Source organism: Nomascus leucogenys, chromosome 14 (assembly GCF_006542625.1).
Source record: "Nomascus leucogenys isolate Asia chromosome 14, Asia_NLE_v1, whole genome shotgun sequence".
Classification (NCBI taxonomy): Eukaryota; Metazoa; Chordata; class Mammalia; order Primates; family Hylobatidae; genus Nomascus; species Nomascus leucogenys.
In genome coordinates, this window is record NC_044394.1 from 88551204 (window position 1) to 88567182 (window position 15979).

Consider the following 15979-nt stretch of genomic DNA (forward strand, 5'->3'; position numbering starts at 1 on the left):
CACTTTGTGTGGGGAATGCCTTTTCTGGCTGCCTTCTTTAGGAATGTGTCCCCCGCCACCAGGTGACCATTGCCTCCTGTGGGAGCTGCTGCCACCTGTGGCTCCTGACTGGTCAATCACATTCTGCCCCTGGGCACCGTCCAGGAGTGAACACCTGACCAACGGGGGCCATTCACAGCCCCGCCCCAGCTCTCCTCTCGGCCTTTCCCAGGCACTTGCTGCACCAGAGGCCTGGGTGTGTTGGGAAGCTGGTCTGAGGGAGTGGCCCTGCTGACCAGGGAGTGGCCAAAAGGATGGTGGGGAGGCAGGTGCAGGTGTCCTGGAGGTCGCTGCAGACTGGCTCTGTTGACCCCTCAGTGGTCCCCTCTCCCAGCTGGCCTGAGTCCATTTCTGCCCCTTGCCACCCATGGTCGCGGGGCTGGAGCCTGCCTCCTGTGCACCCACCGGCCTGTTTTCAGTTTCTCCCAGCTGGGGAGCAAGAGCATTTTCTCTGAGTTTCCTAGTAAAACTCGCTTCCCTTCCCAACGTCTGTTCTCACTTCTGCTGAAGGCGGGTGGGGAAGGGAACTGAAGACTGAAGGAACACAGAGATCACTGGGGGAGCTGGCTGGCTGCCCAGGCCCCGGGCTGCTGGCAGCCTCTTGCCTGGAAACCAGGGAAACTCATTTCTCTCTCCATGTGCTGTTCAGGGGAACCTTGAGTTAAGGCAGCTCATGAGGAGCTCTTCCTCTTCGCAATCTGTGGGGAAGCTGAGGTCAGAGGGCAAAGGCAGAGTCCTGGGCCATTTTCCCCAGGCCTTGGGAAACCCAAACATCTCTCCTGCACCCCTTCACCCCCAGAAATCACTTGTGCACCCGTCTGGTTGACCAGTTCTCTGGGCAGCACTGCCCCCCGCCCCTTCCAGACTGCAGAGTAGGCCAGGACACAGCAGCCACGCCTTCGAGGTCACCCCCAGGTCACCTTGCGTGGAGCTTGGGGGCCCCCCCAAAGCTCTCTAGCCACCCGCTTGAGGCTGTTTCGTGATTTTTGCCCAGAGACCACTGTCCTCAGTAACGAATACTCTATCCCAGCATCTCCGTGTTTCCTCCCCCATACTGTGTTCCCGGAAGGGTCCTCGGGGTGGGAGCTGCTCTGAGCTGCCGTAGCCAGGATAAGACGGTTGCAGGGGCACAGAAAGACAGGGCAGTCTCTCAAGTCGGGGCAGGAGAGGGTCCAAAAGTTCCCAGTCACTGGGGGCAGCCGGGACACCCCACCTAGTGTGTCCGGAATTGGTGGGTTCTTGGTCTCACTGACTTTAAGAATAAAGCCACAGACCCTTGTGGTGAGTGTTACACTTCCTAAAGGTGGTGTGTCCGGAGTTTGTTCCTTCTGATGTCTGGATATGTTCAGCGTTTCTCCCTTCTGGTGGGTTCATGGTCTCCCTAGCTCAGGAGTGAAGCTGCAGACCTTCAGACTGACTGTTACGGCTTTTAAAGTGGCACGTCTGGAGTTGTTTATTCCTCCTGGTGGGTTCAGGGTCTACTCTTGCTTCAGGAGTGAAATTACAGACTTTCCCAGTGAGTGGTACAGCTTATAAATTTATAAAGGCAGCATGGACCCAAACAGGAAACAGTAGCAAGATTTACCGCAAACAACAAAGCAGCCACAATCTAGAAAAAGAGCCCACCGAGTTGCCACTGCTGGCTCAGGCAGCCTGCTTTTATTCTCTTATCTGGCCCCACCCACATCCTGCTGATTGGTCCACTTTACAGAGAGCCGATTGGTCTGTTTTACAGAGAGCTGATTGGTCCATTTTGACAGGGTGCTGATTGGTCCGTTTACAATCCCTGAGCTAGACACAAAAGTTCTCCACGTCCCCACTAGATTAGCTAAATACAGAGTATCGATTGGTGCATTCACAAACCCTGAGCTCGACACAGGGTGCTGATTGGTGTGTTTACAAACCCTGAGCTAGACACAGGGTGCTGATTGGTGTGTTTACAAACCTTGAGCTAGATACAGAGTGCTGATTGGTGTATTTACAATCCCTTAGCTAGACATAAAGGTTCTCCAAGTCCCACCAGACTCAGGAGCCCAGCTGGCTTCACCCAGTGGATCTTGCAGAGGGCTTCAGGTGGAGCTGCCTGCCAGTTCCCCGCAGTGCGCCTGCACTCCTCAGCCCTTGGGTGGTCGATGGGACTGGGCGTCGTGGAGCAGGGGGTGGCGCTCGTCGGGGAGGCTCGGGCCCCGCAGGAGCCTATGGCGGGAGGGGGGAGGCTCAGGCATGGCGGGCTGCAGGTCCCGAGCCCTGCCCCGCGGGGAGGCAGCTAAGGCCTGGCGAGAAGTCGAGCACAGCAGCTACTGGCCCAGGTGCTAAGTCCCTCACTGTCTGGGCCGGCGGGTCCGGCTGGCCACTCCGAGCCCACGCCCACCCGGAACTCGCGCTGCCCCGGTTCCCACCCGCGCCTCTCCCTCCACACCTCCCGGCAAGCTGAGGGAGCCAGCTCCGGCCTTGGCCAGCCCAGAAAGGGGCTCCCACTGTGCAGCAGCGGGCTGAAGGGCTCCTCAAGCACGGCCAGAGTGGGCACCAAGGCTGAGGAGGCGCCAAGAGCGAGCGAGGGCTGTGAGGGCTGCCAGCATGCTGTCACCTCTCACTAGGTGGGCTCTCCCGCCTGGTGAGACCTTTACTGCATCTACTGCAATAAGCCCCAGAGAGTCCCTCCCTGCCGGGCAGGACTTCTAAGCTCCTGGCAGAGCCCCCCGTTAGGTCATGGCCCCCAGCTCCGTCATCTACAGAAAGTCATCCAGCCCATGGCACCCGCTGCTGGAGCGCCGGTTCCGTCTTCACACTGGCTGTCCCCGTGTGCCCTGCATCCCAGTCTACAGGCCTTAGATTTCCAGCTTCCCAGCCTCCACCGTGGCCCCTTTACCACATCTTTGCTCAGGCCCCCTCTCTGCCCTCAGCTCCTGTCCAAAGCCTCCCTTTCTCCAACGCCCTGCCTGTCACTGGCTCCAAGAGCCCTCATGCTGGAAGAAGCCCATCGCTCGAGGCCCCCTGGGCTGTCTTCCTGGGTGGTCCCGATCACAGGGGGCCCCAGGTCCGCTCCCCATCATCTCCCATTTGGCTCCTTCAGGCCAGTGACCACATTGTAATAGGAGCTGCCACTGCACTTCTAGGTCCCCAGGGGGGCACTTCTAGGTCCCCAGGGGGACACTTCAAAAGTCACTGTATGGGCCGAGTTTGGTGGCTTACACCTGTAATCTTAGCACTTTGGGAGGACGAGGCAGGTGGATCACCCGAAGTCAGGAGTTAGAGACCAGCCTGGCCAACATGGTGAAACCCCATCTCTACTAAAAATACAAAAAATTAGCCGGGTGTGGTGTCAGGCACCTGTAGTCCCAGCTACTCGGGAGGCTGAGGCAGAAGGATGGCTTGAACCTGGGAGGCGGAGGTTGCAGTTAGCCAAGATCGTGCAATTGCTCTCCAGCCTGGGCAACAAGAGCAAAACTCTGTCTCAAAAACAAAAACAAAAACAAAACAAAACAAAATTAGCCAGGCATGGTGGCAGGTGCCTGTAGTCCCAGTTACTCAGGAGGCTAAGGCAGGAGGATGGCTTGAACCTGGGAGGCAGAGGTTTCAGTGAGCCAAGATCCTGCCACTGCACTCCAGCCTGGGCAACAGAAAGAGACTCTGTCTCAAAAAAAAAAAAAAAAGTCATTGCTCATTTAATCTTGGAGGCCACTTGGAGGAGCATGGCGTCTTTGTCTCACTCTGGGTGAGCACACCGAGGCCCAGAGTTTGATGATTCCTTCAAGGTCTCAAAGCTTGTCTTCTTCACAGAGCTTGGTGATGCACGTAGTTGGTTCTCAGTATGGTTTGCCAAAGGGATGCTCTGATTCACGAGGCTGAGGTGGGGCCTGGGAATGTGCATTTCTAACCTTTTCCCAAGTGATGCTGAGGCTGCTGGTCGAGGGGCCATCTTTGGCCCTGAGCCGCTAATTAACAACATGAGTCACTTTCATCTGGTCCAGGCTTGTTGCCCCCTCGACGGAACACAGAGCTCCCTCTTTCCCTCTTCGCCTCATCGCCAGCCCCCAGAACAGGACGCAGCACTAGCAGCACTTAATCGTGTTTGTTGGTGAACTGATGGGTCATGTGATGCTGGGTGAGACAAGGACGGCCACAGGAGAGGCGGAAATGGCCAAGTCTTCGATGACCATGTGAAGAAGCCCCCAGCCCTGAGGGCGAGAGGCCAGAGCCTCCTGGATGCTGAGTCCAAACCAGGAGTCCAGCCAGGAGCTGGTCACTGGTGGAGCTAGAGGCTTTTCAAGTGCATCCTGGGACTTCTGACCTTCCCTCCTGACAGTTCTCATCCCCAGCTGCTGGTGAGTCACTTGGGAGCTTCAAAAAGTCCCGATGCCCTGGCTGCTGGCCACACCCAGACCAACCACATCAGAGTCGCTGGGCTGTGGCCAGCTTGTAGCAGCTACTCAGGTGTTCTCCAAGGCTGAGAACCACAGATTTAGAGTCACTGCAGCATGGCAGGGGTGAGGATGAGAGAACAGGAGGCTTGGAAAAGGAACCTTGAACAAGCTCAAGAATATCAGACACAGCCTTGGGAGGGGGGCCCAGCCCTGCCCTTGTGGCCAGCTGCCTCACCTGCCTGGGCCCCCGCCCACTGCTCACAATGCAGGCCCATACATACCACTAAGGCCCAGGTGGTGCGGGTACTTTCACCCCACGGATCCGCAAGCTTGGCTCAACCAGGGAGCCATGAAGTAGGCTGGGAGAACAGGGCTCTGCAGGAAGCCAGGGCTCTGCTAAGTTTCCCAAGGCAGCTCTGTGGACGTGAGGCTGCTAGGTTAGAAGACTGGACGGAGAGGATTCCCGCCAGGGAGAGGCTGACCCAGCATGCTCTCACCAGGCTTCAGTCAGCCCCTCAGTCAGGGCCAGGAGCAGCCTCTAAGCCCCACACTGGGGCAGTGTGGCTCTGGAGCCCGAGTGCCTGGGATCAAATCCCAGCTCTGGCCCTGGCTGACGTTGTGGACTCGACCGTCTCAGGTGAAGGAAGAGTAACAGGAAGGGATGATGCAGGCAGTTTGCAGCTGGAACACAGAGCAGGCCCCCAGGCAGGCTTGCTCTAACTGTGGCCAGCTCTTTCCTTCCTTAGGAAGCGGTCCCCAGACTCTTCTGAAGGCACTTCCATCAGTAAACAACTTCCGAGCATTCCCAATAGATGTATGTGTATAAATTGCACTCATGGCTCTAAAAGAAATCAGCAGAACACACTCTAGAAAAAATTGCATTCACGAGATACTGTACTAATAGATTATGTATATTATAGAAAACACAATAAAAAATAGACATTTTAAAGGGATGAGATTAAAATATACAGAGAAAATTCCCCTATGTTCTTCCTACTGCCCCTGGGGTTGTGTGTCCGTCTTTGGGGACCCCTGAGGGAGGCCCTGGAGCCACTGAGGGGGGCGGTGGTCGCCAGGGGCCTGGAAGATGGAGTAAGGAGGCCTGGAGGGGCCCCAGGGAGGCTTCCGGGAGGCAGGAGTCCGGGTTACAGCTCCGCGCCCCTGGGGAAGCGGAATCTGCGGGCGGAGGCCGGGGTACCGTGCTGTCCGGGGCAAGGGGAACGCAGCCCCGCGGCATCCACGACGGAGGGGCCCGGCCGCGGCGCCTGGGGGCCCGGGGAGCCAGGGCATGGGAATCCGGGGCAGAAGGACCGCGGGCGCGAAGCTTGGGAGGCAGGGGACTTGGGGCCCGGAGAGTCGCTCAGGCCTGGCTCCGGCAGCAGTCGCGACAGGTCCTCCACCAGGTGCCACTTCTCCTGAACCTGCTGTGAGGAGAGCAAGTGGCGAGTTGCGACAGGCGCTGCTTCCCACGAGCCGGTGTGAGGACAGCAGCGGCAGCAGCTCTGCGGCCCATGGGCCAGCCCGCACCCAAAGTAGCCAGAGGCCACGCCCCGTCCGAGACTACACACTCTCCCAGGGTCACGCCCCACCAGGGTCCCGCCCCGATGCAGCCCTAAACCACGCCCTCAAGAGTCCCGCCCACAACGCAGCCAGATGCCACTCCCTCCACGTCCCCGCCCGAGACCACGTCCTCCAAGGGCCCCGCCCCCAACGCACCCTGAGACCACGCCCCACTAGGGTCCCACCCCATGCAGCTCTAGACCACGCCCTCTAAGAGTCGGTCCCCAAGCAGCCCAAGGCCACACCCCCGTTAGAGGCCCCACCCTGAGGCCACTCCTTAGCCATGTGACTGTTCCGCCCTCAGCTCTATTAAGCCCCTGTCCCCAAGCCTAAAGTCGTATTTTTTTTTTTTTTTTGGAAACTGGGTGTCGCCCTGTTGCCCAGGCAGGAGTGCAGTAGCAAGACCACAGCCCACTGCAGCCTGGACCTCTCAGGCTCAAGCGATCTTCCCACCTCAGCCTCCCGAATAGCTGCGACCACAGGCACGCGCCACCACGCCCAGCTCATTTATTTGATTTTTAGTAGAGACGAGGTCTTGCTATGTTGCTCAGCCTGGTCTCAAACTCCTGAACTCAAGCACTCTTCACGCCTTGGCGTGAGCCACTGCGCTCAGCCATATTATCCTTTTTTGAGATGGAGTTTTGCTCTTGTTGCCCAGGCTGGAGTGCAATGGGGCGATCTCGGCTCACTGCAACCTCCGCCCCTCCGCCTCCTGGGTTTAAACGATTCTGCTGCCTCAGCCTCCCTAGTAGCTGGGATTACAGGCGCCTGCCATCACGCCCAGCTAATTTTTTGTATTTTTAGTACAGACGGGGTTTCACAGTACAGGCTGGTTTTGAACCCCTGACCTCAGGCAATCCACTCACCTCGGCCTCCCAAAGTGCTAGGATTACAGGCATGAGCCACTGCCCTGGCTTTTTTTTTTTTTTTTTTTTTCCACTCTTATTGCCCAGGCTGGAGTGCAATGGCTCGATCTTGGCTTACTGCAACCTCCACCTCCTGGGTTCAAGCAATTCTCCTGCCTCAGCCTCCCAAGTAGCCGGGATTACAGGCGCATGCCACCACGCCCAGCTACTTTGTTTTTGTTTTTGTTTTAGTAGAGACAGGGTTTCGCTATTTTGGCCAGGCTGGTCTTGAACTCCTGACCTCAGGTGATCCGCCCACCTCGGCCTCTGAAAGTGCTGGGATTACAGGCGTGAGTCACCACGCCCGGCCACATTCTCTTTTCAAAAAAATTAATTACTTATTTTTGGTGAAGACCAGGGTCTTGCTTTGTTGCCCAGGCTGGTTTTGAACTCATGGCTTCAAGTGATCCGATCCTCCTGCCTGGGCCTCCAAAGCGCTAAGGTCATGTACTTACCAGGTCTGACTCCGGTCTCAGGAGCCGGAGCTGTTCTCTTCCTCCCCTTTCCCGTCTTTACCCTCAGCCTGAGGCCACGCCCTCCGGTAGGAAGAACCCACCTGACCCCTTCAGACATGTTCTAGGCCCTTGGCCACACACAGGGAAGGGTTTCCACTGAAGCTGCTGTCCCCTCGCCAGCCCCGAGGACACTCACCCACACCAGCTGCTTCCGGAGCCTGTGGATGGCCCTGGCATTGGCCTGGGTCTGGGAGATGCATACCGTCAGGACAAGGCTTGGGTTGGAAGGGGATTGATTCATGGTCAGCTGCCCCTGGGGCCACAGGCGCCTCTCCCTGACTTCCTCTCTCCCCACCTCAATCTCTACAATACTTGGTACTGGGGTCTTCTCACCGCACACTGCTGTATCTGAGGATGGGACCCTCCTCTCCTTCCTCGCAGAGCCCCTCATCCCCTCACCTCCGGCACAGCAATACCAATAGCTCAGCAGCTGCGGCCACCCAGACACGGTGCTTCCCCGGTGATCCTGCAATCCCCACGGCTGCCCAGAGGGTGGGCCCAGGAGGTTCCTACTTTTCAGGGGCCCCTGCTTCCCTTGGCTTTCTGCATCTGGCTCCTGGCTGGGGGTGAACAGGCTCACCACCCCCACGGAGGGAAGGACCTCCCCCTCCAGGGGTCCCCTCCCATGGCCCCTGCTGCCCTGAGCACCTGAGCATGATGAGGAGGGGGAAGCTGAAGGCGTGGGAGCCCAGGTAGTGGAGGGCACGCTGGCCAATGGGCGGGAGCCCAAGGGCCACCAGCTCCGGGACCACTTGCCAGGGGGCTGAGTAGTTGGTGAAGAGGCCACAGTCCCAGGAGGAGTGGATGCTGGAGAGAGATGGCCAAGAGGGGCTGGCATCAGGGTCCTGGGTGAGAAGCTGCCCCTACCAGCCTCTGGGTGCCCCCCTCCTCTTCCCCTCACCTGCTGACCACGTAACCCAGGGGCACTGCAGCCAGAAGCAGGCCCAGGAGGAGCACCAGCTGGAAGAAGAAGGTGGAGCTGGAGGCACGGAAGGGCCGCGAAGACGCCCTGGAGTTCTTCAGGAGGGTGTACTGGGGGCGCAAGCAATAGCAACCAGGAGTCAGTGAGTTATGCAGACCCCAGGGGGCTGACACCCAGAGCAGGAGGCGAGCCCAGCCTCAAGGCATCCACCCAGAGGCACGAACCCCATACCCCCCAGCCATGAGCCGTCACCTTCTTGATGTAGAAGGTGAGGAAGAGGAAGACGCTATTCAGCAGGGGCAGCAGAGGGCAGTAAAAGAGGCCCATCCAGGTGACCGTCTGCCCCGCCACGATGTCCAGCACATTCTTGGGGACCAGGAACTCCTCCCATTCCAGCCAGGCCCAGAACCGGCCTGAGAACCGGTCCACCAGCAGCCTGCAGGGTTGGGAGGGTCCAGGTACTCACCACTCCAGACAGATCCGTGGGCCGTATCGGTCATGGCCACAGCCTGCCGCTCACTCCCGGGCTCCACACTGGACCCACTCACCCTTGGCTGTAGCCACTGGCCACCTCCAACATGCCCGCGGCACCCCCACCCTTCCGGAGGTGTCACCCCAGGGCTCACCTCCGAGGCAGGGTGACCAGGAAGGCGAACGCCACGGTGAGGAGGAAGTTGAAGATACTCAGCTTGTACAGCTCCTCCCCGACGGAGTTCTCCCAGCACTGGGGTGCAGGGGAAGGGGACCTGTCACCACTCACAGCCACCCCGGCCCTCCCTTCCCTTAGCCTTCCGTGAGGGTTTCTGTGGTACAGGTGCCTTGCCTGGTGTCTGATAGAATTGTTAGGTTGAAACCCAGGCCTTGAGGATGGGATTAGAGCAGGAAGCCCCACAGCCAGGGCAGCCACACTACACCATGTGGCAGCAGTGGCGCCCCCTGGAGGTGTGCCGCAGTGCAGGCGGCCCTGCTGACAGCGTCTCTCAAAGATGACTAAAGGGGCAGGAACAGGGCTCTGCACAGTTTGAGGTGAGCTTTTGGGGAGAAGGAAGGGAGAGACAGGCCCCGCCGGGCTGCCAGCCACCTGATAGTCACAAGCGTTGTAGCCGTAGGACTCACAGCTGGTCTTGTCTCTGCCAATGCACAGTATGGTCTGACCCAGGGAGAGGGAGAACATCCCCAAGCTGGCCAGCTTCAGCACCACGCACCTGGGGGCAGGGACCTTGTCAGGCGGAGGGGCCCAGGCACATGGGCACCGGGCTCCACCCAGGCTGCCGGTGTGGCTGATGTCTGAGTGGAATCATGTTGTATCCTGGGCCCAGCCTCCTTCCAACCTGCTCTGTCTGTGGCAATGTGGTCCCAAGTGTGTTCTCAGAGTCCGAGTCTCCAGGTGATTCATGGGAAAAAAGGGTTCTGTGTTGTTTTTGTTTTGTTTCAAGACCGAGTCTCACTCTGTCACCCAGGCAGGAGTTCAGTGGTGTGACCTCGGCTCACTGCAACCTCTGCCTCCCAGGTTCAAGTGATTCTCCTGCCTCAGCCTTCCGAGTAGCTGGGATTACAGGTGCGCACCACCACACCTGGCTGATTTTTGTGTTTTTAGTAAAGACGGGGTTTCACCACGTTGGCCAGGCTGGTCTCAAACTCCTGACCTCAGTTGATCCACCTTGGCCTCCCAAAGTTCTGGGATTACAGGTGTGAGCCACCATGCCCAGCCTCAAAAAATAAAGTTTCAAAGCAAACCAAACACAGCTGACTTTGAGGAAGCAGAGGGAAAAGCAGTTAGGGCAAGTGGCGAGTGAGGGTGGCAGGAGGGAGAGAAGCCAGTGGGAGCTCAGGTGGGCTTTACACAAGAATTTCTGCAGCTGGATGAGGGGTGGAGAAGTAGGGGGTCTACACAGGACCTAAGTGCTGAGAAAGAAGATGGCAGAGCCTGGGGGTGGTAGTCCCAGCTGCTCCGGCGGGAGGATCGCTTGAGCCCAGGAGGTCGAGGGCTTGCTTTTGAACTTGCACCTGGCAGGCACGATGAGCTTGACTTTGGCTGGGCACTTCACCCATGTGAACCTCAGTTTCCTCATCCCTCAAGGGGGATGAGGATGGTCTGGACTTCACGGGTCACGTGAGGATTGTCCAGGTAAGGGGAGTAAACCCTCAGTGTGTAGAAGCTCTGCATGTCCCATGTTGCTGGTTTTCCTGTGTGCAAAGCCCATTCCCAGCACCCCTGGCCACAGTCCCTTGCTCCACTAAATGGCCAGAGCTTGGTCCAGACTGGCGGCTTCCTTTGGAGGTGGGGGATTGGAAAGCCTTAGACCTGGGGCCCTGAGGTCGTGTGCTGTGAGGTGTCTACCTGCCTTCCCTTGGGCCACTAGTGAACGAGGAAGCCTCTCAGCTGGGGACCCCAGGTGCCAGGTGACAAAACAGCAGCAGGATGCAGACTTGTTACGTGCCCACTTGTTCCCACCAAGGGTGGCACTCACCAGATCAGAGTGAGGTTGACCTCCGTGTTGGGAGGGTAGTTCTCCAGCTGGACCAGGAATGTGAACAGCAGAGGACCCAGGAAGTTGACCAGGGCGATGACCCCAGGGGGCAGGTACTGGAGCAGCAGAAACAGGGACTCCTGCGGGAAAAGGCAGGTCAGGGGAGCCCGCGTGCTGGGGGGCCGCTGTTGGCTCCCCGCCCCCCATAGTCCCCTAAAGTGTAACTCTGGAGCAGGCCCAGAATAGGGAAGCCTGTAAGCTATTCCCCTCGGCAGCCTGGCAGTTGGTGGGAATATCCAGTGGGAGCCCGCCTGTCTTGGCCATGACCTGTGGCCACGACCGATTGAACCTCTCTGAGCCTCGGTTTCCTCATCTGTAAAATGGGATCATCCCGTCTCCCCCCCTGCCGTTCTGGCCAGGATTAAATGAATGCAGTTGCCTGGCACCTCCTTGTTGTCCTGTGAGTACTTGGTAGCCCAGAAGATGGCGCTGATGGCCCCAACCACCAGGAGCCCGATAAGTACATTGACCCGCAGGTAGGAGAGCAGGTGGCAGGCCCTCTGGGCCCGGGTCTGCCGCTGCATCAGCTGGAAGCGACGGCCCTCCTCCAGCTCCACCTGCCCAGAAGGGTGGAGACAGAGGCAGCTGCAGGTGGGGTGGGCGTGGGAGGAAAGGGTGCAGAAAACGCTCTCACACACAGTCACAACCATTCACACTCACATACACAGTCACGAACTCTCACACTGTCACACTCCCACACTCAGATTCACACATTTACAGGAGTGCTCACCATCACCCATTCAGTCACATGTGCCCTCACACTCGGCCACACATGCACACACATTCACATGCTCTCCGTCATGCTCCCACAGGCTCCCACACATGCTCACACACACTGGCACGGCTGCACTTGCTCGCACACACCTGGAACACGTGAATCTCACGCACTCACTCCCGTATACCTGGAGCTCGTGGATCTCACGCGCTCGCTTGCACACACACACCTTGAACTCGTTGCTGATCTCATGCTTCTTGATGGTGGCTGCTTCCTGCACCCGGATGCAGAAGTCCCACGAGGAGAAGACCTTGGCGCTGAGAGGTGCCTGATAGCCCTGACCCAGCAGAGTCTTCTGCGGCAGCCCCTTCACCATCCTGCGGGGAAGGAGACCAGGGGCTGCTGGAGGAGGGGCACCTCTACCATCCAGCCTCAGCCTTGGCTCGGCTCTGGATCTGGGGTGAGGAAGGCGCCTGCAGCCCCAGCTGCAGGTCCTGGTGAGTGAGGAGTCGTGGTAGGGGGCGGTGGCCCTGTTCCTAAGGTCTGCGACCAGAGCCTGGGCTGAGGAAGCACGCAGTAGCCTGCTGTGTGGGGCCATGGGCCTTCCTGCCAATGGGAGGGTACCCTGCCAAGGAAGGGGTGATCAGGGAAGGTTCCCCCGGGAAGGGGTGAAGGTGTGGGCTTCGCTCTCACCGCTGCAGAGTCCCACAGAAGCAGAGGAGCAGGCAGGCTAGCGGGCTGAGGAGGTAGGCCAGGCGGATGCTGTACACCGAGCTGCTCTCGGGCCCCACTCGGTATGCACCGTAGAAGAGATAGGTGTTGGTGAAGGCCTGGGGACAGCGACGAAGATACCCAGCCCGGGTGAGCACCAGGCTCTGCTCAAGTGCTTTCCATATATGATCTCGTTAACCCCCGTGCAATCCCCGCATCAGGTAGGGAGTGTCCCGTCTTACAGAGGCCCACAGAGGTTCGGCAACTTGCCCAAGGTCACAGGGCTTTGAGGAATAGAGCCACTACTGGAACCCAGGAGCCCCCATCGGTGACCATTCATGGCTTCCCAGGATGAGGGTGGGGAAGTGCTTCTCCCAAAGGCTGGGGCACTTTTCCCCTTTTGTCCCTGGCACCCCCTACACCAGCTGGGCTCCGAGGACCAGGGGCATGTGTCCATGAGTCTGTGTTGGGCACAGTGGCCTCAGCCTTTCTCTAACCCCACCACTGGCCAGGCCAGTCTGTCTAGGTAAGACCATCCCCTGAGGAGCGGAAACATCCCTGGAGGAGTAGAGGTCCTCTTAGACTTGTGTCCCCTGAAGCCAGTTCCCTGGGTCTCCCAGACTCTGGACCATAGCCAGGACAGACCTCACTCACCCTGCCAGTTAAAACATGCCAAAGTTGATTGTGGAACCTCAAAACGCCAGGCTGGGACTGGCTGCTACCAGGGCACTGGAGGGCTGTTGAGGAGGAAGGGGGTCAATAGAGAGGGATCCCCAAGGCATAGGTGAGGCTCTGGGGCTACTGCTCTATAGCCCCCAACCCTGGGGAGGCCTGAGCAGGGGCCTGAGGATGTGCCAGAGGTGTACCCCACACAAGGCGAGGTCAGGGAGAGAGAGCCCCGGGGCCGGCAGGGCAGGACCACGCCCAGCGTTGTCCCCACTCTCTGGGCCCTGGGCCAGCCTCCCATGGCGCAGGTGGGCACTGGAGCACTTCCCTGGTGGGCCGCGCACTCACTCAAGTTCAGGACGGGGCCTGGGTCAGGGGGGCGGAGCCAGGCCAGGGGCAGCAGCACAAAGCTTGCGGTGAGCAGCAGGCTCAGTAGGTTGAGTAGCAGTAGGAAGCGGAGGAAGGTGAAGTAGGACCGGATTCCGGTGCCGAAGAGGCCTGCAGTGGGAGAGCAGGGTGGGTCAGGGAGGCCGGGGCAGGGGCTGGGGCCGAGCTGAGAGTCCAAGGCCGGACCCACCGGACGGGGTGGGGTGCCCGACCGGCTCCCACCGGCCCGAGTCCGGAGGTACCGCTGACAGTCACCTGGGGGTGCTGCGTGGGCCCGAGGTTTGCGCTGCCCGCGGGCGGAAGGGGTGGGAGGGGGGAGGGGCCAGTTGGTCGGGGGACCCGGGCGAAGGCAGGTGGGATGATGCCACTCTCCTTTTTCCGATCTGGGCAGTGGGGCTCCAGAGAGGGCAAGGGGAGGTGCGGGTCGCGCGGGTCCTACCCCCGATCTCGTAGAGCGCCCCCTCCCAGAGCCCAAGGCCCCGGGCCAGCCGCTGCGCTGCCTCCCGCAGGCGCCTTTCCACCGTCTGCCGCCGGCGCTGCCACCGCTGCCAGCGCAAGGTCTGCACCCCCGCGGGCTCCCGCAGCTGCCTGGACGTGGGTGGTGACAGGGGCGCCCCTGAGTCACCCGCCCTGCCCACCCGGGCCAGGCAGACGGGGTGTTCCCACACCATCCCCCGGGGCAGCCTCGCAGCACCCCCCCACCCACCGTCTGGCGCCCGCGTGGCACCCACCAGATGAGGCGCTTGTCCATCATGGCATAGGGCAGCCCGCGCACGGGCGCCCCGGAGCCGCGCAGCCGCTCCATCTCTGCCTCCCACAGCTCCTCCGGCTCCGGCACCCCAGGGGCCCGCTCCGATGGCACCGACCGCGGCAGCAGCATCTCGGCGGGCACGGGTGGAGGCTGGGGCGCCGGGCTGCCGGTGGGGGGGATATGAGGCTCCGGTTGGATGAGCCTCAAGGCCTTGGCCGTGGCCTCCGTGCACACTGGGCTGGGGGCGGGCCCTTCCTTCCCCTCTGCGCCGGCGTCGGGGCCTGGGCTCCTGCAGCCCTAGGGTTCACTTGCCCGGGTCTGCCGCTTTGCCGCCTCCGGGGCTCAGAAATGAGAGAGAATCCTGCTGGGGTCGAATTCGGGCCCAGTCCCGCTCCAACCCTCAGAGGGACACACAGCGACGGCCTCAGTCTCCCCATCTGTCAAATGGGGTGAAAGACCCAAAGGGCACGGAAAGTCTGGACTGTCACAGGCAAAGCCAAGACCTGTTGCACCCCGCACCCACCTGTGCCTGCGCCCACCTTCACCCCGAGGAGAGACAATTCCCGCTCTTCTCCACGTGCCAGTTTGCCCTTCGGGAAGAGCCTGTGTCCCAAACCCCACAGTTCCTGGGACTCGCATCTGCCGCATCTGACTCTGGATGTCGGGGACCCCCTTCTGTCTTCCTTCTTGTGGTCCAGCCTCCAGGCCCAGGTCTGCCCAGGTACCCTGCGAGTCCCCGATGAGGACCTGTGGCTGCAGCCCCAGCCGTGGGGACAGGAGCAGGGACCCACTGCTACCCTTGCAGGGCTCTAGCTGGCCCTCCGCAGCCCCTCACCCTCTGCATTCTCCCTCCACTGGACATCCAGCTCACCTGGGGACTTAGGGACCAAGTCCCTGGAGGAGTCCCCTTCTCAGACGACTCCTGCCAAGCCAGGCAGGGCAGTGAGGTAGCCCAGAGGAGGGGTCACGTGACAGGAAACCCAGCTTCCCTCTCCACTACCTCCCTCCTCCCCTCCCACCGCACGGTTTCCTCTGCTTTAAACTGAGGCCAAGCAGGCACTTCCTGCGGGCCCCTGAGATGCAGAGGTGAAGGTGACAGGCGTAAGCCACTTGGCCTCCCCAGGAGCTCTGTGCATGCTGGGGTGCGGGTGGCCTGCCCTTCCCCTCTGCACAGGAGTCAGGGCCCGGTCTCCTGCGGCCCTAGGGTCCACTGGTCCGGGTCTGCTGCCTGGCTGCCTCCAGGGATGTCCAGCCTGCGGCTGAGGCCCTCTCCGTTCAACCCCTTCCAGCCTGGAAAGGCAGGACCTGACCTCCAGGCCTGAGCTGGGAGCCTGACATGGGTGGGGGTGGGGACAGCGGGGGCACAGGGGCCAAACTCTTTATCTGCCAGCCACAGAGCCCCTGGAGGGTGTGATAATGACAGGATGGGGGGCTCCCCCGAACCTGGCTGCTGGGTTTCCAGATACTCTTGGTGTTACTGCTAGACTTCCCGCCCCTGTCATTGGCGCTATCATTGTGCCAAGGCCCAGGCCTAGCGCCTGGCCCATAGTAAGTGCTCAGGAATTGGCTCCATTCATGCTCTCCCAGGCTAGATGTTTAAGACATATCTTTGCCAATTCCCTGTCCTCGGGCCCCTGGGAAGCCCGCAGCCCTTCCTCTCTGCTCCCTCTCCACCTGCTATAGGGCCCAGTTATCTCAGGTCTGAATGTTCATAACTTTTCTGCCTCTCTGCCCACATCCCTCCTGGTTTCCAGACTCCTTTCTGTGTGTCAGGCCCAAGCTATGTGCTGGTGGGGGGCACACAGTGGGCTGGGGTAGGAGGGGGCACAGAACCACAAATGTACGTGTCAATAGGAAGTGGCAGGTGCTCCACCAGGGTTCAATCTGGGGAGGCTCCCCAGAGGAGGTGGCAT

General features: G+C 60.1%; 1 protein-coding gene across 1 annotated transcript; it reads right to left on the reverse strand.

Annotated features, from left to right (window-relative positions):
- Positions 1-5293: 5293 nt before the first annotated feature.
- TMC8 (transmembrane channel like 8) lies at positions 5294-15018 on the reverse strand. The gene is made up of 16 exons (XM_030828209.1): positions 14938-15018; positions 14047-14503; positions 13755-13903; positions 13277-13426; positions 12917-12999; positions 12245-12381; positions 11781-11928; positions 11223-11393; positions 10777-10916; positions 9387-9510; positions 8932-9029; positions 8558-8741; positions 8285-8415; positions 8032-8190; positions 7520-7598; positions 5294-5827 (listed from the first exon to the last, which is right to left on the reverse strand). Exons 2-16 carry the CDS (start codon positions 14193-14195, stop codon positions 5549-5551), a joined length of 2181 nt encoding a protein of 726 aa, XP_030684069.1. The 5' UTR covers positions 14196-14503; positions 14938-15018; the 3' UTR covers positions 5294-5548.
- Positions 15019-15979: the final 961 nt, after the last annotated feature.

Coding starts and splice junctions, on each gene's coding strand:
- TMC8 (XM_030828209.1), bottom strand. CDS start 14,195: ATGCTGCTGCCGCGGTCGGTGCCATCGGAGCGGGCCCCTGGGGTGCCG. Junction 13,000..13,276: donor AGGCCCCGTCCTGAACTTGA/GTGAGTGCGCGG, acceptor CCTCCTCAACAG/CCCTCCAGTGCCCTGGTAGC. Junction 11,394..11,780: donor AGATCAGCAACGAGTTCAAG/GTGTGTGTGTGC, acceptor CCTTCTGGGCAG/GTGGAGCTGGAGGAGGGCCG.